General features: G+C 53.8%; 2 protein-coding genes across 2 annotated transcripts in view; one reads left to right on the top strand and one right to left on the bottom strand.

Moving 5' to 3' along the window:
• Nucleotides 1–1,827: 1,827 nt before the first annotated feature.
• Nucleotides 1,828–27,290, bottom strand: part of LOC122379320 — a 35,359-nt gene continuing 9,896 nt past the window's right edge. The window contains exon 3 of the mRNA XM_043361418.1: nt 1,828–2,922. The gene's annotated coding sequence lies outside the window, so the exon portion shown is untranslated. The remainder of the gene's footprint in view (nt 2,923–27,290) is intronic.
• On the top strand, nt 17,563–22,363 carry LOC122379318. The gene has a single exon (XM_043361416.1). It carries the CDS (start codon nt 17,564–17,566, stop codon nt 22,055–22,057), a length of 4,494 nt encoding a protein of 1,497 aa, XP_043217351.1. The 5' UTR covers nt 17,563; the 3' UTR covers nt 22,058–22,363.

Here is a 27,290-nt window from a genome sequence, read left to right as displayed (position 1 = left end):
TGCGTTTTCTGCGTGCGTTTTTGCAGGTTTGCGTGTTTTGCGTTATATCGTTCTAGGAAAAAAAGTTATAAACAATATAATGTTTACTTTGGTTATATACAAAAGCTAATATAACTCTTATGTAACTAAAATTTAAGGTGAAAAACATCACAAAAACGTAATATCGTTCTTTTTTCTAGAACGATATCACGCAAAACACGCAAACACGCAAAAAACGCACGAAAAAAACGCATAGTGTAGCCAGGCCTTTAGACGCGCCGTGATCTGAAACGGTGCCGTTTTTTGATAATTTTTTATTGGTCCACCCTAAGTGGTCCAAATCGGTCCCAAACCTCTAAAATCTGTTGCAGACGAGCCCATGCTCCGAAACTACTGGACCGATTTCGATGAAACCTTCACCATTAGAATTGAGCATGGGCTCGTCTGCTAATCTCGTCTGCTTTTTAGACACTCCCCAACACTACTCGACTGCCACCCTTGTTGCCATTCTATAACTCAAGAACTGCTGAGCTGATCGAGACAAAAACACTACTGGTCGATTTGCCATATGTGATTTTTTCAGCCGTTTGGAATATAGTGACCTCAAGTCATCTCAGTGACCTTCAAAGGTCAACTTGACGTTTTCGCATATTGCAGCCAGATAAACTCAGGAACTATTGTGTCGATTCGCCGCATGTGATTTCATCAGCCGTTTCGAATATGGCGACCTCAGGTGACCTCGGTGACCTTGGGAGGTCACATAATCGTTTTCGCCATTGCAGCCATTCTATAACTCAGGAACTACTGGGCTGATCGAGACGAAAACACTACCAGTCGATATACCGTACTGCATGCGATTTCATCAGCCGTTTCGAATATAGTGACCTCAGGTGACCTCGGACGGTAACCTCGGCTCAAAAGGTCAACATGAAATGTTCGCGTATTGCAGCCATTCTATAACTCAGGAACTACGGTCGATCGAGACGAAAACAGCACCAGTAGATTCGCCGTATGCAATTTCATCAGCTTTCAGCTTTTTCGAATACCTACATGGTGACGTGACCTCAGATGACCTCGGTGACCTTGGGAGGTCACATAGTCGTTTTGCCTATGCTTTCGCCTTCGAAGGTCACTGAGGTCACTTGAGGACTGAAGTCACCATATTCAAAACGGCTGATGAAATCGCATGCGTTGAACCGACTGGTGGTGTTTTCGTCTCGATCGGCCCGATAGTTCCTAAGTTATAGAATGGCTGCAATAGGCGAAAGCGTTCATGTGACCTCTCAAGGTCACCACGGTCAACTGAGGTCGTCACTCGCCATGTTCGAAAACTCTGATAAAATCGCATGCGTGAATCGACTGGTGGTGTTTTCGTCTCGATCGGCCCAGTAGTTCCTAAGCTATAGGTAGAATGGCTGCAATAGGCGAAAATGGTTATGTGACCTCCCAAGGTCACCAGCGAGGTCACCTTAGGTCACCATATTCCAAGCGGCTGATGAAATTGCATACGGTGATTTTTTTGTGGCCCTAACCTACTTTACCGGCCTTGCGAGGAGGATCGACTGGTGCTGTTTTCGTCTCGATCCCCCCGGTAGTTCCTGTGTTATAAAATGGCTGCAATAGGCGAAAACGTCAAGTTGACCTTTTAAGGTCAACTTGACGTTTACCACCTGAGTTTATCATCTTCGTAACAGGTAATAAATTCGTATCCCCCGCACTGAAAAACACAAAGTTGATTGTATATGTACATAAAATTTTCGGGAATAGATCGGTATGCACAACTGCCATGTAATTCCGTATATGTTCAAGGACAGCCAAAGTCAACGTTTATAAGGAATAGAAGCCGACCAATGTTTCTCGAGCATATATTTCGCACAATCGCACATGCATATCCGAATCATAACACGAGTACAGTGAATTACCTCGCACACACGCACACACGTGAAACATAATCCCAGGTCACGCTCGAGTGAGGCAACACGAAAGGAGAAACACTCGAGTGATACGACACATCACATCACAAACATTTCGCTGATGATTGACCCTCGCTTTTCCCACGGCTGGACATTGGACTACACACGATTCGCCTGTGACCGTGTTCTAGCTGAGCGTCTCCAGCGCAGTGTTCGTCTCCGTCGCGCCATTGTATGTAGTCTGACCACGTTGTCATCTGGTCGATGGCAGCGCGTCACCTCTCTACACAACCCACAAAACTCTACGGAAGAGTAAATGTCATCCCATCGCTCACATACGATAGTTCCGGGCAGGTTTATCGTATACACATCCACTGTGGGAACAACGCAAAACGGCGTACGTATCACCCGCGGCGCACGGCCGCGCGATAAGCACAACGAAAGACCTTCTGAGCCCGCGGCCCGCGCCGGGGTTCTGAGCCCGCACGCGCCGGACGAGCCCTCAAGTGTCCCCGGGAACGGGGCTGGGTCACGTGCCCAGACTTCAGAGCTGAGCGGGGACTGAGACCTTCGGGACTGGGACTGGGACTGGGCCTGGGACAGGGGCTGTGGGACTGGGTACTGGGACAGGGGCTGTGAGACTGGGACTGGGGGTCGATGCCGAGCTGTGTGACCTGGCGAGCCGCTGCAGCGAGGCTCGGCCGGTCGGCGGTCCAGTCCAGCGGCGATCTCCACCGTTCAGCTCCCAGTGGCACGGTTACCTCCCACGGTAAGGTCACGCCGGCCGGTCACCACAAGGTCGGTCACACAGCGACTCGACACGGCGTCAGCGCAGGCCTCAGCGCGGCGCCCTACCCCATCCAGCCGACTCCCACCGACCCAGCCACCACTCTGTCCTTCCCAGCGCAGACAGGTTGGAGCTGACCCGACCTGACCCGATCCGGAGCTGACCGAATGATATCACGAATTGTCGCCGCCGATCACGCACCAGGCGCTTCTGCAGCCGACAGAGAGGAGCAGTTACCGTCATCTGAAACAGAGAGAAAGAGTTTGGTCAGATACGACGCACGGAACGGGTCACACGTGGCGCTTCGAATGACACGCGCTCATTGTTGTCGCAGTCTCGTGTGGAACGCGACTCCTGAAAAAGTGAAATTGTCCGGGGTGGTCTCACTTTCGGCCGCCACGGAACGGAGCTCTCACGGCCGGCCGTGGCATAAATACAGCAGTGACCCGACCGTGACATAATAGTGGTTCAGTGGTGACCTATCGGTGATATAGCGGTGCCACAGTGGTAACTGGTGACCAGAAGAAAATAAATGGTCATTGGTATAAAGGTGATTTAACTGGTGGCGATAGAGAATGGTATCGGAGTGCTGGTAGCATAAATGTTTCTGGACGCCATCAATATGTAGCATACCTAAATTTTGATGGACACGGAAAAACGAAGAAATCAACACTAAACAGTGTTCGAGCATTGCAGCCAAAGAAAATACGCGATAGAGGGTCCTTGGTGCTACAACATTTAGAATGTACAGAGCTGAGAATTGACAAGGGTTAGGTGTTTGAGTGGCAACTGGCAATTGCCTGTCAGTAAGTATGGCGTATAATATCATGGATTAGTGTCTAGTGATTACCTACTATAATGACATGATAGTTGTCTAGCTATTTTTGCAACACAAGCGGTGCCACCCGCAGCATTCATATTTTGTTTCGCTGCTCGACCATCAGGAGCAGAGTCTCTGCCCCCCTCACCCACCCCCTGCCGGCTCCCGTTCTAATTAATACGGGCGCTGCTCCGGAGAGCAATTGTTTCGCCATCAGTCGGCTAAAGGCGGCGGTTAGTCGCGCCGAAGGACAGAATCATTCCGACGTCCGGCCTCGCCGTGTCATTCGACAAAAGTGGTGTCGTTTCGTGCAGCCGCTCATTTGGCCGGTCAAGCCGTGACCTCCCCTCCCTGCTCGGAGGCCCCTGGAGGCGGCCCCGGTGCGGCGCCGTCGCATCCACTGGCTCCTGAGCGCGGTGGCGGAGCCGATCACGCCCGGTGCGTTTTTGCACGGCCGTGTCGGCACCGTTACGGCACGCGCCGTGAACTGAGCTCGTCCGTGACGCGCGCCCAACTCGACGCAGCGCGCCGGGTTAGTCACAGCTGCGCCACACTGGTCACAGCAGCGCTAGGCTAGTCACAAATGTGCCGGTTTCGCCATAGCTGCATTCCTGGCGCTGTCCAGACGTCTCTCAATTTAACACCAAAGTTGCGAAGCGTGCAAAACAAGCGCAGAAATGCAACCTCTTAGCTGCAGTTATTATAAAATGACGAATAATTTTATCCAAGTCTGATTACATTCTTAAAAACACTTCCAACGAAATGACTGCGTCCCAATAGCGGTGGCCGGTGCAACTCCCGGGCATCCTGTCCGTCGTCCCTCATGTCCGCTGCGCCGTATCTCCTCGTCCATTGTTCGTATCCACCACTCTATTGTGTCCACTTTCGTCCTCCAGCCAGTGTCCAATGCCAGGGGTCACGTGAGTCGTGAACGGCCCATCTGAACGGCGGATGACATCATATTCTGCACGATACTCAGTCCGAGTGGGATGCGGGAGCGGACGACACGGAAAGAGGGAATGGCGGACGACTGGGGATGGACAGCGTCTCAGCCAAGGCTGCAGCCGCGTCGTTAACACAAATATGGCCCGTCGTCGGTTCGGTGTTCCTGTCATTTGCATGCACTGTGGGTTTGCCTAATGCGGCATAGATTTGGCCTCAGCGATGGCCATTCAGTGGGCGTAGTGCACGCTATTAGATAAATGGTCGTATAAATGGCAGGCGAACTGGCCCTGAGGAAATACAATAGGCGATGCATTGCATTATGTGAGAGCATAGTGGGAACGAGCGAGCGAGAGGCCCTTCTTCCTAATCTCACCAGTCACTGGCTCACGGCATGGTGCAATGTCAGTCTTCGACTTATTTTTCGCCTCGTCCTCATCAATATCACGGGTCACGGTGCGGTTTGGCTGTCGTGAACCCGTGAGAAGTGACCACCGTGAGACTCTGTGAGCCCATCGTGATCGTGAGATTTTCGTGACTCGCCGTGAGTCATTACCGTAAGCTCACCACTGAAGAAGACTCTGACTCATCGTCCGGGCTAAAGAGCATGCCAAAAGTATCTGTTAATCAACAGACATTTACCAACAGAACGAGCTGAGATATCGGCCACCCGGCGGGATGAAGCACGGACACCTTGTTGTGACCCATAATTAAGACCCATTAGCCGTTTGGAAGAGGTCATCGAGGTCAACAGAGGTCAGAGGGCATTATCCAAAATCGAGTGAGCTCCGCCGCGGCATTTCTGATCGGTTCACTTCGCCCGCCGCCCATCGCCCGCCGCCAATCGCCCCGCTATCAGACATGCCGGGAGGCGTTCTTGCGCGTGCCGGTACCAGGAATGGCTGACGGTGCGGAGCGGCATGCCCCTTTTTCGCCGCCAGCTGTCGATTCGCTCCAGTGATCTGTGCTCGGCTCCACGACTCTGCTCGTCGCTGGGAGGGTGCCCGATCACATCACGATGACCCGGCGCCCCTCAGCCGGCTCGAGACGCATTCACTGCTCCGGGGTCGAGTCGAGTGATTATAATTAGCCGGGTCATTGACTTGTTTGAGACTCGACACCGGAATCTCGCCCCGGCCAGGCGCGGCGCGCGGCGCCGGTGCTATTTCCCGTATGTAGATTGGCTGACTGGCTGGATGGTCGACACTCGACACTGACCGGTGGTATGTCCGAGCCGGACAGCGGCCACATCCGGCTGGAGGGAGGGGAGGGCCGGGCGGGGCGGGATGTCCCAGCGTTCATTGTCACCGCAGAACGGTGGTGGTGCCGGGCAGTAGGTAGTACCGGTCAACGGTGCTGGGTAGTGCCATTCGTCGTGCCGCACAGTTCCGAGCAGACGGGCAGCAGAGGTATAGTTGTTGCAGGCACTTTAGAAAATCAGTCATTTTGTAAAATGCCTAGGCATTTTGCAAAATGCCTGATTTTCCAGGCTTTTTACAAAAAGCCTAGGCATTTTACAAAATGACTGATTCTCCAGTCATTTTGCAAAATGCCTAGGTATTTTACAAAATACCTAGCCATTTTACAAAATGACTGAGCAGCGTGTTGTAGATACGAGTACCTAATTATATACGTTTTGGTAGCGTGTAGGTGGACCGAGGAGTCCAGCATTATGACCAGAGGAGTCCAGCAGTGGGAAGTCCATACCTACCTCTATTTTGAGAAGTGCAGGCCTGCGACATTTCCAACCCCCACGTCAGCGACGCTGCTGGATTTAAAATGATCGATCTGGACCGTCAACAAACGCCCTATGCCGGCCTGTATCTGTAAAACTATTAGAGGTCGCGAGGATTCGATCCCACACACTTAGGCGTTAGTGTCTTCTGAAACCAACGCTCTCGTCCTACGCCAAGCGACCTGATGATTCTCCCGATGTGGAGCTTGATACTCGTATTTTTAACTGGGACCATGCAAGTAGGTACTCAAAGCTGTTGCCACAGAACAAAATAAATCGTGTTTTGCTAATTATTGCTTTAATATTCATTGTGATCAGAGAGCTTTTTTATTCCAAAGAAAAGTTAGGAAGAAAACTTAAACAATAATACTGTAAACAATTGCGTGGACCAGCCTAGGGTAGGCTTGTTGAAGTTCGTTAGAGCCAATGAGCGCTGTCCAGTCAACTGAGGAGGGGAGGGGTGGTCCACACTGGGCTTAAGCCACACAATGCTTTATGCTACAGCCGAGTCTGCAACTCAACCTGGTCGTTACTCAGCATTGTCGTCATCACAGAGCTTCAAATCGATCAGCTACAGGCTGAACACGTAGGTACCTATAGGGTATAGGAAGGCGTCCAAAAACTGTTGGCCATAGTATCTGTAGTGAGATCTACGTTCCATGTTGGTCAGGCATTTTGCAAAATGCCTAGTCATTTTGTAAAATGGCTAGCCATTTTGAAAAAAGCCTGGTTGCGTTCAGTCATTTTTCAAACAGCCGTCTTTAGGCATTTTACAAAATGACTGATTTTCTAAAGTGCCTGCAACATAGTCACATCAAAGTGAGTGCATTATAGATCGGAGACGCACACATGAGACAAACCATGAGAACGCTCGAACCTCACGACTGGTCTTTGCGCCAGCCCGGAAGAAGCCGGGAGCAGCCGTGAAAAAGTCACACCGGTTGGCGTTTCTCCTTCCGAAGACCTTGGGTAGGTCGTGCTGAGCCTGGGAGGATCGGAAAGGACGCCTCAACTGGACACTGAGTTTCAAAATCGCAGGCACGAAGGTGGCAAGAGTCGTTAGGCAATCAAATGCCAATACACTGAGACAGGAAAGGGTTTCTCTGCGCTCGGCCGTCATATCCACAATTTGCTAACAACTGGTCATGTGTCTGCAAAATCCTTCGAATGAACAGCAAAAATGTGATTCGACGTTTTCACTAAAACCAACAGCATTCATCCGCCAACATCCAGCGCGGGATGCCAGTCGCCGCTAAAGGACGTTGACGTCTAATGCCAGACGGATTAAAAGGCGCTCGTTAAGGTTCCAGATTGTCACGGTGAGCGGAGAGCCAATTAATCCATTGTCGCGCTACTGCGCTGGGCAATGTGTAGGCAAGTAAGCAGCGATGCAGACACACACAGCGAGTCAGCTAGTCAGACCAACAAATGTAAACTTTAAGTTTTAACCACAAGTTTGGGCCTCGTGCTATGCGCCGCCACCTCACCACGGTCTCAATACTCGCTAATCACTTCGACAGTGCCCTGCGGTCAGCACAGCGACCGCAGAGGTCAGCCGTGCAGGTCAACATGGCACGAGTAACAACAAGAGGCACACTTCGGCGGTCGGTATAACGGACCGTGTGGTTAAAGGGACCCTCCCACCTTCAAAAAAGTTTATGAATTGGCATGAAAGTGATGTCGCTTGGTTCAGAAAGAGCGAAAACGAATATCTACCAAATTTCACCGAAAAATATTCACCGGTTTTCAAGATATTAGACTTTTACTTTTGTTTACTTTTTTGGGATCTCCGCTGTTTCTAGCGACTTTATTTTAGAAGTGCGGCGTTTGCGGCAGATGCTGCGCGCAAATAGCATATACCACCGCGTGCTACAAAACGTTTTAGTCAAACATTTAAAAACCGTTAGATATTTGCGCTGACGTCATACATTCAGAGGGGTATTCCTAAGCATTAGCCCCTCTGAATCAAAATGCTGCAATTTTGAAATTCAATATTTCCGATTTAAGGCATTTCTCGATGTTGTGAGTGCCGAAACCGGTAATTGTGAGCCAGGGACCCCATTTTGGCTATCTCAACTCAAATCTAATGTTAAGGTGGGAGGGTCCCTTTAATCCGATCGGGGTTTCAGCCGGATAACACGCTGCGCAGATTGCCAAAACCCGGTCGGATTAGGTTTGTTTGAGCCAGCCGGTCCAGAGGAGGCTGTTTTGACCAGGATAATGGGCTATCCCAAATGGCTCGGAGATCATATCTGTTTGTTTGCATTGCGTTTGTTTTGTAGCAGCGAAAGGGTTCGCAGAATGGATTTCGCATTTAACGCACGTTTGTGCGATAGTCCATTATCGACTTCAACATTATTCCACTGTCGAAAGTGATATAGTAAAACGTTGGTCACTCCAGCAAAAGAAACTATCTGGAATTGCAAATGAATGAAAGGGAAATGCACGCTGCGCAACAGTCTGTGTTATTGCTGAGCGTGGCCTCTAATGAGTTGGGAAGCTTGGGCACAACATGCAACCAGGTAAAACACGCATACATACATTCCTCGTAATCACAGAGTAGCGACGATTTCCTCAGACTGTTACTTTCGTCGCTCCGCTCCCTCCAAATGCATGCACCCTGACGCACTGAGAACCACTTGCTGCATGAGTTTGGACGTTACACAAGACAAATTTCACGCAATCGCTGTTAGTTGGTGGAGCGGGCCACCCAAGCGGTCAGACACAACTGATGTGCGTGACGGAGTACGGATGAAAGTGGCGGGTGGGGGCTGGCAGCGCCCCTAATTGCGCGGTAAACGCTAAACATGAGCAGTGATGCCGCTGGTGAGCGGTGATAAGAAATGTCAAAATTGTGTTGCCCTTCACCTACTCATCTCATGCTCTTACTTTGTGTTAAAAAATTAAAAATGTTTCAACACAACTCTGTTGTCTATATATGTAAAATTTCCGTTTGACTAAATAGTAAACGACGTTACTTGAAACGGTTTAAACTTCAGTCGCTTATGCAAAAAGCTAAAATGAAGCCTCATCACACAAAATTATGGTTTTGAAAAGAACTGAACGGGATAGGACGGTACGGTGCGCTATATGGTATGAGAGGGCGTAAAGGCGCGGGTATCAGCATCTCCCGCTACCGAGGAAAATTGAGCCGCATTAGCTAGTGAGTGCGGCCGTGACATGGGGGTGGCGTAACCCCACGGCAGTGACCGTGGCGTCGGGGGGGGGGGGGCGGCGCGTGCCACGGCCCGTGCGGGCCTGTCAGTCTCAGCAGGACCCAGTTCTGGAGGCCGTCAGCGTGGAACTGCAGCTCTATTCAGACGGTGATGGTTCAGTGCCCATCCGGGCCTCATTTTTGCCAGTGTTTACGTAAACGGGAGCTTGGTGGGTGGGTTAAGGTCATTAATAAGGCATTGTTGTGGGCTCATGCTTTTTTCGAAGCATTGCAAAATTTCGATGCTATAATAAAACAGTGTAATAGATAACTTTAATTCTTCCTCTTTGTAATCACATATCATGTAGGAGGTATGCACGCATATAAATATATATTTCCTAATTAGGTATCGGTATTTATGATTAATGAACAATTTGGTTTCAACTGTGCTAAATTTCTTACGGTCCATCGAAGTTATATTAACACTGAATCGCTATCTTTGTGGAGTGTACCTGATGTAGAGTGTACTTGATCAAGAGCCCAGTTTCCAAAGCATCGGCAGGTTTTTCAATACTAGACGGAAATTCGTGGAAATCGTGCCACAAACTGGAGGAAAAGGTGCTTCACAAAAAAAGTGAGACTGCCAATGACACGAAGTACAATGTAGAATTCACATGACCGGGCGGCTTTGAGCAGCTTTTGGGCAGGTGTATAACCCACGATTGAGCCATCAATCTGCTTACCAAAGCGCAGTCACGGCTAAGGGACAGATTTCCTGAAATGACTTCCGGCTGGCGTCAAAACACCATTAAATATTCCATCAGGTAGCGTCAACCAACAGACCGGAAGTCAAGAGCTTCCGGCTCAGGGCGTTGATGAAGCGATATTGATATAACCGTCGGTGTTGCAGCGTGATTCATGTGTGGATTAGAGTGTTTTCGAGGCGTGAAATAACCTCTCATTCTTGACGTCCCATAAAGCACGCCATCGATCACAGTAGTTGCAAACCAGGATTAACTCCACAACTTCCTTAAAACTCGTCCAGGCTGAATGACGTTCTTACAGGTTCTGACTTCGGTTACAGCTTTAGCCCACCATCCATCATAGCCAAAGGTTGGAAAAGTATTCGCTCGAATAAAATACGAGTAGGTATTCAATCAAAAAAGTAAATAAATTCATGTGCAATAAGGCTATTCTTGTACCGAACCACACAGCGCACGGATGAATCGTTCTGAATTACAAAACCGCACTATACAATTACATGCCTCACCAGCTGCACTCCGCGGGCGGTCTAACCCATTTCGCAGCATGATCCATATTGCCACCCATCTCTGACCCGTCGCTCTATTGAATGGTCTCATGCACGACACGATGACTCCCCATGGAGTATCTCACTCTCACGGGCCGCACAATGTCGCAAGAGGGCTGCACTGGTCATAGCACGATCTTGCCGATCGTGTTGAGCGTCCGTCTCCTCCGGTAATGAGAGAGCCACATTGGCGTCCGGCGAAAGTGACACGAAGGACTCGTAATGCACGCTATAGAGAGGGAGGGAGAGAGAAAGAGAGAAAGAGAGAGAGAAAGAGAGAGAGAGAGAGAGAGAGAGAGAGAGAGAGAGAGAGAGAGAGAGAGAGAGAGAGAGAGAGAGAGAGAGAGAGAGAGAGAGAGAGAGAGAGAGAGAGAGAGAGAGAGAGAAAGAAAGAAGGACGCGATGAGTGCCATTCGGCGTTTGTTTGAAGCCCCGGCAGATCATATCGTCGGAGTGACCCAGAGGGGAGGGGCACTCAGCCGACCACTCACCCTTCCCAGGCATCACGACTGACCCCACTCCTGCTGAGACAGTGACCTGGCCGTCAGTTCCTCGAGAGCATACCGATCCAATGCAATCCCCATGCAACTTTGCGCCGCTCTCTTCTCTGTGACAGATCTGTAGTGGGTGGGGCCGAGCACTGGAGCATCAGTCACTGGCCTGACACGACACTTAGGGACCGAGGAGCTGAGGCTGAGGTTGACCCAACTCCGGGCTGACGCGGCACCGAGGCTTAGATGCGGCTCAGGGCCGACCTAGACTACGTCATGAGGAAGGGCGGAGCCGCCGCGATGGCGCAACTCGGTCTGCAGAGCTCCTTGAAGGACGACCGACGCTGTGATGCATGGCATCCAGGAGCCGAGCAAGGATGAGAGGGGACCAAATGCAGGACCCTGGCACAGGCTTGGCAGAACATATTGTGAGTTAGCTCGCTCTGGTTCTCCCCCAGACGATTGTCATCAGTTTGCCTCCACATCGTTATATACTTTTCCCATGGGTGATGTTGGTGAATTTCTGGGTGTTCTATCAAGGTTCTCACTTTCACAGACCAGCACGCCAGCGGCGCCACGGCAGCGCCCTGGGAGCGAGGGAGAGCTCCCGCCGCCGAGTGGGCCACCGAGTGACCCAGCTCCCTGAGAGGGTCAGTCCGTGACCCAGCTCCCAGAGAGGGTTGGCTGGTGACCCAGCCTCCTGAGAGGGTCGGCTCGAGACCCAGCCCCCCTGGGACGGCTGGTCACTGACATAACTGGGTCGGAGTGACCGCCCCGCCGCGCTGGCCGCCGGCCCCGTGCAGTGCATACAGCGGTCGCCAGCTGGGCGTGGCCGGTCCTCTCCCATCACTAACCCACAGCGGTCGGGGGGGGGAGGGTCTAACCGACCCGTACGGTGGCTGAGAGGGCGTGGCGCCTCCCCACCCCACTCCTCTCCTCTCCGCCCGACCCGACCCCCGCCACCCGCATCAGCGCCCATTGTGACTATAACGTCACCTCAGAGACGCTGAACGAATAGACAAGCGGTGCTGTCGTGACCGAGAATTGCGCCTGCAGAATCATTGTATGTTTGGCCCACATATCGCGGGTGATGCTTTTGATCGTGCGGTCTCTTTCATCCTTACAATTTATCGCCGGCATTTATCATTGCGGCTGCCAAGCTCTGTGTAAAGCACCATGTCTCAAACCGCCGCTATCGGCCCCGCATCAAATATCCTTGTTCTTTTTGTCGCTGCGGGCCACACCCTGGCTTGGAGTCTTATCCTTAGCCCGGCAAACCACGAGGAACCGCGCGCGGCACCCCGCCGGGGCCCTTGACACGGCCATCACGAGCCCAGCTCGCTCTGTAAGTGGATTCGTTTTTCATCGAGGAAAAAGGCCACCTCCCGCGGCTGACGGCCGCTCTGTGCGCGAGCGACACGTCCAAACAACACCCTCGTCACGCCACGTCATCCTCGATCTGAGCAGCGTCACATTCGCCTCTCAAAGTGCGTCGCGTCGTGTTGGTCTCAGGCGCGTCGCGCTTGTCTCCAGCGCGTCACCTCCGTCGTACTCTATGGCCCTAAAGCGGCGGCGGTGTAGCGGCAGCGCGAGCACAGCACACTACCCGTCGCCTATGTGGGCCAGATGGAGGCGAGATAACGTCCTCCGAGACAGCGTTGTGACGTGCGCAGGGTCGGGGAGGGTGGGGCGAGGCCGCCTCTCCCAGCTGCTCTGTTCACCGGGCCCCGTATGTAAGTAAGTACAGCGCGTGGGTACCACTCGTGACTCAGAGGCGCCAGTAAAGACGGCCACAGCAGACTCACAGAGTCGTATACGTCTCCCGAAAGGCGCTGTGGTGTAGGAGCGACTCCTTTTAGAGCCCTCTGCTATAGTGTTGAAAGTACTGCTCGTGTGTGGCAGTCTGACGGCGTGACAGCGGTCACCATGTGCAGCAGATGAGCCGCTGGGAGGTTACGACCTTCGTGACTGAGCGACCCGTAACGCCACAGAGAGCACTGCCGGATTAATGTGACAACTGGCCCGCCGAGGATTTGCAGAGGCCACCCGTGAGCTCTGCAATGCGGGGTGAATGAGAGACCGTCCCAACCGGACCGGAGGTTACCAGGAGTCGTCTCGGTCACACAGGTCAGTCTCATGGGCCGAGGAGTGGGTCACTCCAACCTCCCACCACGTTCCTCTTGGTTCGCCTCTTGGAGCCCACTCCCCGAGTCGGCAGATCGCGCTACGGTCGATCATCCATCGTTCTCACTGGCGTTCGACGCGGGAGGGACGGCAAGCGGTGCGTGCGCCGAGCTCGTCTGTCGTGCGCCGCCGCATGCCGCCGCTGTAGTTCGACGCTAACGACGAGCCATGGGGAAAGTTGGAGCTCAAGCGCCGACCTGGGTCATCCGAAGGCTGACCGAGACTGAGAAATGATGCATGGAGGATTGAATTATGTTAGTCAACATCGGTGCTGATCTAAGATGTTTGTACATCATCCGATTGCATCGGTGCAGCGTCTAAAGGAGAGCTACATCTGTCACTGTGTGCTCTCTGACCTGTGACCTGACCTGTGACCTGACCTGGTCACGGAGCAGCGTCGTCAGCAGCTGGGAGCGGTCTGCGATCCGAGGCGCGTGCTGCACGGTTTGAGAGCTCCACGGGGGCCCCGGAGGGGTAGATGGGAGGAGTTGACGAGTGGCGATGGGCGGAGTAGTGATTCGGAGCGGCGCTCGCGGCTCTGAGAGGGGTGTGACGGGTGAGCGTCTCTGAGTGGCTCTTCATCAACCGATTGCAGCCGGTGCAGAGGTCAGGTCGACCTAGTGGGAGTTGCAGGAGCAGATGGTCAGTTAGACCGATGTGGAACGGTCAGTTAGAATGGGATGGACCGGTCAGACCAAGGAGGAGCGTTCAATTATACTGGTCAGACTGGTCGATCCGAAATACACACCTCCTGCAATGCATGGAAATCCAATTTTAATACCGATATATGTGAACAAAAACACACAGACTATCATCGGTCAGATGCTGACCGTTCGACCGTCAGTTCGGGAGCTGTTCATATCTATCACTCAAATAACTGCGCCCCGCCCCCATGCACACCATGACGTATCAGGGTCGCACCAAAGCGCAACACAGGCGCACTGACGCACGTCTGAGACGCACTGGTGCATGTCTGAGACCCGTGGCGTCAATGGCCCGCTACAAATGGATCAGGGCCGACCTGCGGTGTATTCTTGGGCCAAAACCATTACCGGCTCCGGTACCGATCCGTAAATCACAGCGCCGGACAGATGCGGGGCTTGTTTTGGAGGTACGGCCCCAAATCCAGGACGGGGCGGTATCGCCTTCTCGGCCCGTCTCGCGTGAGACGGGTATCGGTTTGGGCCTGGGAGGCTGGGGTGATCTTGGTACCAAATAGACGATTTACTTTATCGACAGGAAGCGAGACTGAGTCATCGGTAATGCATGATATTATTTATTTTAATCAACCAAAGGCTGACCTCCAACATCGGTCATAAATATCTGTGGTTTATAATGCAAATGATGCAACGGGAAATCAATTTGCAACAGCTGCCCCGGTGCAGTGATTGGGTTAAGGATGAGCTGTCACAGCGATTACTTTGACGCAGCACTTTGAGCACCTTGGAAGGCTGGACGCATAAGTCAACTGATACCAATGTCAGTGCAGAGGCAATCGGGGCCAAGGCCCTCGCCATGATTGGCTTCCGACTTGAAAACTCCACTTGGTCGATGTCGGTATAACATGATGAGTATTTACGGTGGCATTTAGGGAGCAACTGAATCCTAATCCGATAATAAATACTGTAGCTAGACCTACATCACCTGTGGCACTGATATATGTAAATAAAGGGAACACTCACTATCGACAATCGAACGCAATTCAGCCAAAATTACTTATTTAACGGTATACCCAAAGCGATTTGATTGCCTATGAGCGCGCAAATACGCGTGTTGACCACAGTTTCCATGGCAAGTCATACAGCTCGTCATCTATGCTGAACAGATAATCCAGTGGGGCGACCCGACTCTGACCAGCACAGCGCAAGTCACTTTCACTGCGGAGGGCATTGTGGGACGAAAAACTGCGTGTAAATGGCTGTGAATAGCCAGCTAATGAGCCCACAGCGCGTAAGGCTATTAATGCGCAAGCTTTGTAATTCATTGACAATATTTTCATAAACATGACATAAAGTATCGAAGGAATATCAGGTGACATGGACTCATCGTTAGCAGAGATGTGGTGGCGTGATCAAAGACAGGGGCCCGATCCTGTTGAATTTGCCCCATTTTAAAGGGTCACTTTTTACCGCACCCAGACGCCTGATGCCGAGCTGCTGAGAGATGGAGCTATAATTATACTATTATCGGTACCTGTTATTAGAGCTAGAGGTAGCACGCAGGACTCCCAGAACACTACTGACCACGGCTCTAACGAGCAGTGCCGAAACTGGCACGGCACCCATTTAATGAGGTCGGAATTACATGCTGACCTCGAGTGCAAACACCTCTATTGATGGCCGTTGAAGTCGAGTTTCAAGAGACTTTAATCAATATCAGGCGATTCAAAGCTATCGTCCAAGGGCTAGAAGCCATCTGACATCAGTGCAGCATCCGAAAACTCTGGCTCTGTAGTCAAACCCCAATCAAAAACTGCCAATCATAAATCGACAGTCAGCAATCTCCAATCAGCCGGCCCGTTTCTCTGATCATCTGTCGGCTCAGTCGGCAGTGTGCAGCGGATGATCCTCTGGCCACGCACACACCTCCACCCGAGGCCAGAGCCGCACAGCGCCGCGCCGAGACCAACCGACCGGGAACAGGAAACGACGCACGCTCTCGATCGGAATTAATGCGTCACGGAGACGGCGGCGCCGCGCCTCAGGTATGAGGATAACAGATGATAAACAATAGCAGGCGACCGTCGTGACATACGACTTTGGGAGGGTCGGGGAGGTCGGAGAGGGGGGGGGGGGGTCAGGTCACGGCTGCCACTGCACACTGGTCGGAAACGCTCCAGCGAGAGGCCAGCGGCCTTTCCGCAAAAGTTTTTTGCTTGTTATTCCACAACTAGTGAAGCAAACTTCATAAAACTTTGCATGCCTTCTCTGTCATATGTAAGCTATCAGATGGATGTCAAGCACTAAATATATGACGTGAATCTGTTAAGTTATGACATCATAATTGAGCATAATACAGGATCTAGCACCACTTTCAGTCAACAAGGGAAATTGGGAGCTGCTATTCGGGCACCGGGAATGGTTTCATGCACTCCTTGCAAGGTCCAGTGCTTGACTTTAGCATTGCTGACTTTGCGTGACGTCATTTATGACGTCACTAAGGCCATGCACGTTTTTCGTCAATAACTCCTGATCAGATGGAGCTAGAGAGTCGGGAAAGCTACCATTGGACTCAGGAAGACCTGCCGAATCGAATGATATGCGATATGACCTCCTTCAACCATTTTCGTGACCTGGGCTCCGACCTGACCTTGACCCGAGGTTAACACCCTCGCACCCTCGCCGGCACAGGGGGGGGGGTTGATGCAACCCCCCTAAGGTTTTTCGCGAATAACTCGCGTAAAAAGCGGCCGACGAAACTTTCAGTACCCTCGCATTGATCAATTTTACACCTACTCTGAAAATTTCATGACCCTGACCCCAATGACCTTTAACCTGTGACTTCTTTTCCGTGACCATGTTTGGCCGAAATCGCGATTCGGCGTATGTCGGCTCGCATTAGCCGCGCGTTTGCAAGCTTTTCGTGGTTTCAAACGTTCAAACATGTGATTTGATGTTGCTCCCATACATTAGGATGGGTGTCAAGGTCACCTGAAGGTCAGGTCAGGTCATTGACCTTTGGTGACCTCGGGTGACCTCGGTTCACTTTTTCGAGTTTTACATGTTTCTAGGCTAGTTTTTGGAGCTGAATTCTAATTTAGCAACCATTTGAACATTAACGAAGTAGTTTTGGCGCCTTCGTAACATGTTACGAAGCTGTCAGAGGCGGTTGACACGTATTACGAATACCCGTCACAACCCCTACCGGTTGACCTGACCTGACCTGACCCGACTGGTGTGTTGTCGTGTGTTTCTGGCGCACGAGCGCACCCGTGCCGCCGCCCCGGCTCGTGCCCGAGTCCTGAGTGCGCCCGTGCCGCCGCCGCCCGCCCCGGTCCGTAGCTGAGTGCGCCTGTGCCGCCGCCAGCTGATTGGGCCCGCCGGTCGACAAGACTGGCGCGGATAGGCAGAGACGACGCACGCCATTACGTTTTGTTTACTTCGTGATTAACGTAACGGCTCAGGAAAGAGTTCTCGGAATAAATCTCGTTTAACTCATTAGATACAACTCTTTCATTCGAATCGACCGAAACACAACATGGCGCGATCGGTATTTTAATTATTAAGTGATTGAGTTTTAAAGTATAGACATGAGTGAGAATGAGAGTGAGGTGCAGACACTATCGGCCCTGCTGCGGAGGCAGGCCGAGCTATCAGCCCAGCGTGAGGAGCGCCTGACGAGCATGATGGAGAGCCTGATGTCCAGGGAGCTCTCCACGGGAATGGGAACGGACACGACTACCGACGCGGCGGGGGCTGAGCGAGGCGCTGACGGCCGTTCCACCACCGCCCGCCCAGCCGTCCGCCTGCCGGCTTCGGCGACCCCGGCCCCGTACCTGACCTCTTCAGCCTCACTGCGTGAGTTCACCGTATGGACGGAGAAGGTGAAGGGCTATTTTCTGCTGACCGGAGCCGGTGAACTACACGTGAAAGGCCAGCGCGCCGCGCTGCTAAGCTTGCTAGACGAAGACTGGCACCGAGTAATCCGTTTCGGGCTCGACCTGACTGAGGACGCGACCCCGGACACCGTCATGAACGCCATGGAGGGTCACCTGCGGAAGCAAAGAAATGTGCTGGTGGACCGCAGAGAGTTCTACGGGCGCGTGCAGGAGCCAGGCGAACGCTTTGACGAGTTCCTGTACGAAATAAAGGAGCTCGCTTCATTTTGTGACCTCTGCGAGCATTGCAGTGACTCACAGATTCGTGATCGCATTGTCTGTGGTGCGCGTGACGAAGACGCTGTGAGGCGTATGCTTGAGGAGCCCGATCTAACGCTGAAACGCGCAGTGGACATTTGTCGCGCGAGTGAAAATTCACGGAGCACATGTGAAGACCTGCGCGGCAGCGAGGGCTACTCAGTGGCGCGCCTGTCAGCTTACAGGCGGGGTCGCAGCCGGCTACGTGCCGCCCCTGCCGCCGCCGCGACCTCCGACCGGCAGCGGTCGGCCCAGCGCTGCCCGACGTGCGGCCGCCGGCCACACGCCGACCCAGACACGTGCCGCGCCGCCAGCGCCATCTGTCGAGCGTGCGGCGAACTGGGACACTTTGCAGCGGTCTGCCGCCCGGTGCCGTCGGACCACACCGTCGCTGCTCCAGCCGGTGGCACCCCGCCGGGCCCCGCCCGCGGCCCGCCGGCGCACAGCGGCCGGCGAGGGCCGCACGGGCGAGATATCCAGCGAGTCATCGCGGACATACATATCAGCGGAGTCTGTACTCGTCCCGCGCCTACAGTCGAGATTCAGCTGATGCACCAGGCCGGGAGCAGCACGCTGAAATGCACGCCGGACACAGGAGCTGAAGCAACGGTCATGGGCGACGCCGTGGCTCGGTCGATCGGCATCGATCTCTCCCGGCTGCAGACCGACCACCGGGCCAATTTCACCGCCGTTGGACAGCGCCCGCTCGACTGTCTCGGAGCGTTCGGCGCAGCGCTGAGGCTGGGTGACCGCTCCGCTGACGCTACCGTCTACGTCATCAGCGGACTGACGGGGACACTGCTCAGCTGGTTCGATTCGGTCGCCCTGGGGATCCTGCCGGCGGACTTCCCTGCCCAGATCCCGAACACGACGCAGCACAAAACAGATGGTCGACAGGTAGCGACATCTACGATAACCGACACGCCGACGGTGGCGCCCGTGGCGGTTGCCGCCGGCAACGCCGCGCCGTCGCCGGCAACGTGCTTGCCGACATGGGAGGAGGACGGCGACCCGTCTGACGAGATAATAGCCGCCCATGCAGCCGCGATCGTGACCCACTACCCCCGGGTATTCAGCTCGGACGGCCCGCTGCGGGAGATGGACGGCGGATCGATGGTAATCGAGCTGCGTGAAGATGCCACTCCAACGGCCGTCACCGCCGCCCGTCCAGTGCCGTACGCCTGGAGAGCGGATATCAAGGCCCAGCTGGACGAACTGCAGGCCCGTGGTGTCATTGCACCAGTGGACTACGCCACCGAGTGGTGCCACCCGATGGTCGCTGTTGCCAAGCGGCCGTCCGGAGTGCGACTGTGTGTCGATCTGACCCGGCTGAACCGGTTCGTAAAGCGGCCTACCTACCCAGTACGGCCTCCGCACGACGCTGTGGCCGACATCCCGGCCGGCAGCCGCTGGATGACGACACTGGACGCTGCCATGGGGTACTTCCAGGTACCGCTCGCCGAGCCGTCTCAAGATTTGACGTGTTTCATCACGCCCTGGGGCCGTATGAAATTCCTGCGAGCGCCACAGGGGTGCGTGTCCGCCGGGGATGAATACAACCGGCGCGGTGACACGGCCCTCGGCGATATTCCGAACACGGTGAAGGTGGTGGACGACCTGCTGGCGTACGACGCCACCTACCGGGACCATCTGGCGCACGTCATCGCCGTGGTGCAGCGCTGTGACGAACGCGGTATCACTCTGAACCCCAAGAAATTCGTGTTCGCCAGGCACGAGGTGAACTACTGCGGCTACCGTATCACGCCGGACGGATACACCTCAGATGGGGAGAAGCTTCGAGCCATCGCCGACTTCCCGAGGCCCGAGAACGTGACCGATCTGCGATCGTTCATGGGTCTGACGAACCAGCTCGGTGGCATGTCATCGGAGCTCGCACACGCCGCCCAGCCGCTTCGAGACCTACTGAAGGCGCGCCATCTCTGGAGCTGGACGGCTCAGCACGAGGCGGCCTTTCTGCAAGTCAAAGCAGTGCTGGCCGCGCCACCCGTGATGGCGTTCTTCGATCCGAGCCTGCCAACTATGCTGCAGACGGACGCCGCCCGGACCAAAGGACTCGGTTTCGCGCTGCTTCAGCGACACGGCGACGACTGGCGGCTCGTGCACTGCGGCTCCCGGTTCCTCACGGACACCGAGTCACGATACGCCGTGGTGGAGATCGAGCTGGCCGCCGTGCTGTGGGCGTGCCGGAAATGTCACATCTACCTCGCCGGCCTGCCGCACTTCACACTGATCGTCGATCATCGGCCGCTGGTACCGATTCTGAACCAGAAGCAGCTGAGTGAGATCGAAAATCCTCGCCTGCAAAGGATGCGTGAGAAGCTGACGCCATACTCCTTCACTGCCAGCTGGCAGAAAGGATCCGAGCACCAGATACCAGACGCGCTGTCACGCGCTCCAACCAGTGACCCGACCGCCGATGACGAGGCCTCAGAGGAAGCAGAGGACACGCTCCACGCGGCTGTGATCGCAGCCCTGCACGCCGAGCAGCAGATGGAGGACGGTGCGCGCCTGGCGCCGCTCGTAGATCCCAGCCTGGAGAGGATCCGAGCCGCCGCCGACCGCGACCCCGAGTACGAGTCCCTGCGAGAGACAATTCTGCACGGATTCCCAGAGCACCGGCACGAGGTGCCCCCCGCCGTTCGACCGTACTGGGGTGTGCGGGGCATGCTGGCGCTGGACGGTGGCCTGATCGTGTACGGCCCCCGGCTGGTGATCCCTGCCCGCCTCCGACGAGACATCCTCGACCGCCTGCACCAGTCGCACCAGGGCATCGAGAGAACAAAGCGCCGCGCCCGCCTCTGCGTGTACTGGCCGGGTATCGACCGTGACGTCACCAACGTGGTGTCATCCTGCCCGCGCTGCCGGCAGCTGGTGCCGAGCCACGCCAACGAGCCGCTGTGGCGGGAAGACGACCAGCCGAGCCGTGTGTTCGAGTCGGTCTCGGCGGACTATTTTCATGTCGCCGGCCGGACGTATCTGGTGTATGCAGACCGACTGTCCGGCTGGCCGTACGTGACCATCTGCCCACGGACTGCATCGGCAGAGCATCTGACCCGCGAGCTGCGCGCGCTGTTCGCCCAGACTGGAGTACCAACAGTTCTGCGCACGGACGGCGGACCGCAGTTCACGTCTGGAACTCTGCGCCGCTTCCTGGGCCGCTGGGAGGTGCGACACGAAATATCGTCCCCACACTACCCGAGGTCTAACGGCCACGCCGAGGCGGCCGTAAAAACAGTGAAAAAGCTCATCATCACGGCGTCCACTGGCGGCCGGCTGGATGACGAGCAGCTGAGCCGGGGACTGCTGGAGCTAAGGAACACGCCGCGCGCGGACGGACGTTCTCCGGCGCAGGTGCTGTTCGGACACCCGATTCGGTCGTGTGTGCCGACCCACCACCGTGCGTTCGCGCCCGAGTGGCAGCGCGCTGCTGCTGAGTGTGAGCTGAAGGCCGCTGTGAACCGGGAGGCGGCGACGAGCCGCCATGACGGGACGGCCCGTCCCCTGTCCCAGATGCGCATCGGCAGCCGTGTGGACATCCAAAACAGTGACACCGGCCGCTGGGACCGCCCCGGTGTAGTGGTCGGTGTCGGGCAGCGCCGCACCTACCTGGTGAAGACGGGAAGCGGAAGAGTCCTCTGGCGGAATCGGCGATTCCTCCGTCCCTACCGGCCACTGCTTGAGACTGGAGGGCCACCCGCCGCTGAGCCGCCCCGCGCGGCCGCAGATGGCGCAACGCCCGGCGAGTCCGTCCCCGCCACCGTCGGAGCAGCCGCACCGCGGCCGCCCCCGCTGCGCCGGAGCAGCCGTGCGCGCCAGCCCCCCGATCGCTTGTCCGTGCGCTGGGGTGGTGTGACCTATTCTCCGTAGTGAAGACGACCGCAGTCGTCTTGGGGGGAGATGGTGTGTTGTCGTGTGTTTCTGGCGCACGAGCGCACCCGTGCCGCCGCCCCGGCTCGTGCCCGAGTCCTGAGTGCGCCCGTGCCGCCGCCGCCCGCCCCGGTCCGTAGCTGAGTGCGCCTGTGCCGCCGCCAGCTGATTGGGCCCGCCGGTCGACAAGACTGGCGCGGATAGGCAGAGACGACGCACGCCATTACGTTTTGTTTACTTCGTGATTAACGTAACGGCTCAGGAAAGAGTTCTCGGAATAAATCTCGTTTAACTCATTAGATACAACTCTTTCATTCGAATCGACCGAAACACAACACCGACCTGGTCTAAATGCTTAAAGACATCATCTCTGATCAAAACTAATACGATATTCGTGATCAGCTTCCCGGAAAACCTCACAGCAGCCACAATTTACGACTTTCTAACAGGTCCCGATTTTCCCGGTTTTCGGGTCATTGACCTGACCTGGAAGGTCACCCGATGACCTAGGACCTTAAAATTGGGTATGATCGGCTTCCTCTCGTGACGGGCAACACGCTCGTTTTTTTCAGCGAGGCTCTAGCTCGATCAGGGGCCAAACGCGAGGGGGAGTCGTACCAACCCCCCCCCCCCCTTGTGCCGTCGAAGGACGCAAAATGGCCTGTGCCGGCGAGGGTTTAAGTTGACTTCACCCGAACACCAAGTATAGCATTCAACGCGCCTGAGCTAGACAAACACGATTATGTCAAAATCGCGGCAGTGCGACCATTTTTGGCAAAGTAATTAACCTAAAACCGAGCCCGTGCCTTGTGGCACTTACCTGACCTAAGAGGTTACTGGCTGACCTAAGACCTTAAAATCGGGTAGTACCTAATTTTTGCGTCTTATAACGGCACACAAGCGTGTTGTTTTCCGCGAGGCTCTAGCTCAATTAGAGGCGAAACGGCGAGGGAGTTGTACCAACCCTCCCCGGTCAATGTAGAAAACCAATCGGTCCGGCCAGGGTTAAATACCGGAATTGTGATCTAATTTAAAAAGACGGCCCAAGGTAACCCGACGTCAGTGACAGGTGTCCTATATTTGCAGCGTCTTATATTCACGAAGGTTTCAATTTCCACTTTCTTCAGCCGAGTGATGGTTGTCAATAGCAAGGCTCTCCAAATGCAAGCCGTAATCGCCACGCAATATGTGGAAGGCTTTTGATGTCAATACATACATAAATGCATACATAAAACGCGCTTTTCACAAAATTCATAAACTCAAGCGCATCTGTTTTTAATGACCAGTCAACTACGCATGGATGCGTGCAGGCGACACAGGTCAGCGTAAGCCGGGCGCGGCGGCCGAGCCGAAACTGGGGCGGGGCGGGCGGTAGTTGGGTAGGAAGAGCGGCTCCTGCAAATTTTGCGCAAATATGCGCAGTTAGCTTTTATGCTGCCCTGGTGTAAATTTAAATCCTACTTCATCTCACAAAAAATCAGAGTGGAACTAGATGGGACTACCTGTTGTTTCCTTACCTAAACTTTGCAGTTATATTCCAAAATCACTGTAGGAGAGCCTTCATAAAAAAGCTATAGTACATCTAAGTTAGGGAAAAAGTATGCCAAAAATTTTGCACTGACCAGTCGGCAACTTCATAACGAACATTTTGATGCATAATATGTGGGATTTCAATTTGGTGTCTATCAGCAATAAGACTCTGAATATCCGGCTCAAGAAACCTCTTGCTCCGCGTCAGTTTCCGAGTTCTGGGATACCCCATCTTCGGGGGCTGATTACAGCTATTTTTGGTCACCCGGATTAGTTTTTTTTGGCCTAAGTATAATAATTTGATCAATTTCAAATCGATCTATATAAAAAATAATCCGAAACTCCGGAATCGCCCGTGGCCTCTCGTGAGGGCGTTTCCGACCAGTGTGCACTGTGCCGGAACGGGAAGGGTCGAGAGCAAAATGAGGGATTTGAAGAGAGATATTTCGATGCTTTGTTTTGGAAGATAAAGATTTGAGGTGCGGGGAAGGACGGTGCATCGTAGCGTGTCAGGGTTAGGACGGAAGATGACGGAAGGAAAGAAAAAGAAAACAGGAAAATGCTGGGTCAAGAGGAGTGCTTAGTTGTCGGGTGCGGAATCGGTGGGATTACAGTGTATCAGCGAACACCTGCAAGTGGTAAATGTCACTATTTTGTAGCAGAACCCTTATATTAGGTTGAGTCTCATAACCTATTTCAATTGGTCACTTACACCCTCTATCCTTATTTATTTCAAAGATATAAGTCACGAATTGGTTCACCTTTGTTCTGCCTAATTCCCTAGAGCAGCCTCATAAATAAATCTGGCTCACTGTTTAGCCACTGTCGCTCCCATTACAAGCTCGCCGGGGCTGGCTGCCGGCGGGTAGCTCGTCGTTACAGCTCGGCACCGCCCCGCCCTTCGCCCAGTCATGCACTAATTACTGGCAATTTATGGACTCGTTTGTCCGACTCCTGTAGGCCTCCCGCTGGATTCCCGTTGGATTCCCATCGTACTCCCATCGGGTTCAAAACAGCAGGGGGTCACCTATAAACACAGTCCTGGCAAATTGGTTGGACACAACTTTGTGTGACAGGGGCCAGTCGGCGATCGAACGTGACTCCCCTCCAAACTGTGACCGTGAAGACTTCGCCCGACCACCCGACCGCCCGACCGTCCGACCGCGCCCGACCGTCCCAACGACCGTTCGACTGCTCGGCCGACCGACCCGAGCACTGCGCACGGCCTACACGCGCTGCGCCAGCGTTTCATTATCGGTGTTAGGAGCCGTTTACGAGGCTGCGGAGCTGGAGCGCGCTAGATTGTGTCGTTAGACGAGCCTTTTTAATCGTGACACTAGCGGTAAATCATGGCGTAAAGCCTGGTCGCTCCGGCGAACATGTCATAAAGCGAGGGGTGGCTACCTAACCGGATCCGAACCGCTGTCTTGAGGACATTCACTCCTCAGTCCTCACGACGGCGCCAGGAGCCGAGAAGACAAATCCAGGTGACAAATGGTAAGGTTGTCATTTATGACGGTAGCTCCAAAACGAATAGACGGGTGATTTCGTAAGCATTATAGGGATTGCTTATCATGGTTATTTGGCGGCATATTCAACATCTTATTTTGCACACAGCAACAATCAGCACATCCTTTACGTCGGCCGGACATGGTCGGCTAAAAGGGTACGCTACACCGCCGGGCCCACGACCTGACCATTGCCCCGCCCTACAGCCGCTGGTCACGCCACGGATCGGCCGGCCATAGTTTCATAATGGGCGTGGGAATGGTGCGAGGCTGGCCAGACAGCCCGGCTATCTCGGAACAATGTCACTGGCACGGGGTGGCGAAACACACCCCTGGGCAGCCGAGGCTCACAACTCCGAGACCTCGGGTCAGCGGTGGGAGAGAACATGGGGGAGAGGAAAATGGAGGGACGGATGTCTACCGTGTACTGATAACCCAGCTGGTGTTTCATCAATAAATTTAGATACCTATTTACTCGCTGATGCGTTCCGGAAGCCTTAAGTGATGCTGAATTGTGGGTTAAAATGGCGTATAAGCCGCGGAAACTATTCCACCGAGGTCTTCAAATACACATGTTGGTGCAGTTAGAGCTCTATAAACCTGGTTAAGGTTGAGCTGAAGACAATAACCAAGCAAACAGCCGGCCCCAATGACACCTCTTTCGCCGCTGACGATTTGTATCGCCGTCTTCAGCTGCTGACGGTTCTCTCTGTTGTTTCTCAGCAACTGACGGACTGACTCGGCCCCAGCTCTCCCTTCACTCGAAGCTCAGCTCTCTTCCCGTCACAGCTCAGAGGCTTCCTCACACACAACTCGCCTGACTCGACTCCCAGCTCCGATTCCACTCTCAGTTTCTCCTGCCAGCGAACGTGTCCCGAGTCCCCGACGATCCAACCACCACGTCCCACGCCTATTTCCCCACAGGACTCTGATTGTACGCAGTGACTGCGGTCGCCGCTTCACCGGAAACAATGGACGTTCGGTGATGTAACCAGCGGTGACCCGCTCCACGAAGGAGGAGCACGGCTCCACTCCGTCCCGTGAGAAATGAACCGATTGCGTACAGACGGGCTGAGAACGGAAGGAGTCGCCAGCGCACGAGCAATGTGTTTCGCTGCTCGGACAGGTTATGGCATAATTTGAAGCCGTTTGCGGGATGGCGAGTGTAATGAGTTTCAGAAATACGAGCAGCCAGCCGAGTGCAAATGATCTGATAGTTACACAATGCATAGGTATTGCACCTAAAATCGTTCGTTTCTGATTGGGAAATTACGACTCATTTCTTCAAACTCATTTCTTCAACTCTATGGTGCTGATTGCAAGCAAATTGCAAGGACGAAATAAATATGGCATGCAATACAATTCTAAAAATGTGCTGAACCTGCTGAACCGTTCCCCCAGGTCATGAGGGTCACCTTCTACCGAAACGCTTAGGGGTTAGAAGATGACAAGACGTGTCCGGCTTGGGTATTAAATGAAATAATTTCAGCAGAAACAACACAAATAAGCCTATAAGGAAATACCTACTATCTTGATTTAAACGGATTTAGTTGACAGTTGACCCATCCTCACGGAAGCGATAAAACACAGTCTTGTTCGTCGGAACAGAAAGGCTTAAACAGAACAGAAGGGATAACAAAGAAAGGAGGCTTGTCAGAGTACTGAGCTTATCTAGCGGAAAACTCTTATGTGATACAGCTGCTGAAGGTGCACTTTGGGCTATACCGCTTGAGCATGATGCGCGATATATAAAACACACGGTCACCATTATACATATAAGAATTAAAGATCTCCAAAACGCCACAAGTGTGTATGCGACGTCGTGCCCTGTTCAATCGCAGTTGCAAAAATTCAACAAATATAATTTCATTTCGTGTCATCCGCAGATCGACAAGGTCAGAACAAATGTCATAAGTGCAGTCTCGCTGCAAAAGTACACCTGCTTCCGACGAGTAGGTACCAAAAACTTCGCTTCGAGCAACGGTAAGCGGATTTATCCCACACGAGTTCTCTCGATAATGCCATTTAGCGGAACGCAGCCGTGCGGCGTCCCTTGTTTCTGCGTGCAGAAAATCGGTGTACGGACGAGTGAATGACATTCTGTAGTAGGCACTACTTTCTTGTGAAACATTTCCCAGAAATGTTCCTGGCCCAGCAGTAAGAGCCAAGAATGAGATGCATGAAGTGATTGGCCT

Source organism: Amphibalanus amphitrite, unplaced genomic scaffold (assembly GCF_019059575.1).
Source record: "Amphibalanus amphitrite isolate SeventyFive unplaced genomic scaffold, NRLGWU_Aamphi_draft 000075F_arrow, whole genome shotgun sequence".
Classification (NCBI taxonomy): Eukaryota; Metazoa; Arthropoda; class Thecostraca; order Balanomorpha; family Balanidae; genus Amphibalanus; species Amphibalanus amphitrite.
The sequence above is the reverse complement of the archived record's forward strand: the minus strand, read 5'-3'. Positions and strand labels throughout refer to the sequence as shown.

What these genes read in the sequence shown, in the direction of transcription:
- LOC122379318 (XM_043361416.1), top strand. Translation starts at nt 17,564, where the DNA reads ATGAGTGAGAATGAGAGTGAGGTGCAGACACTATCGGCCCTGCTGCGG.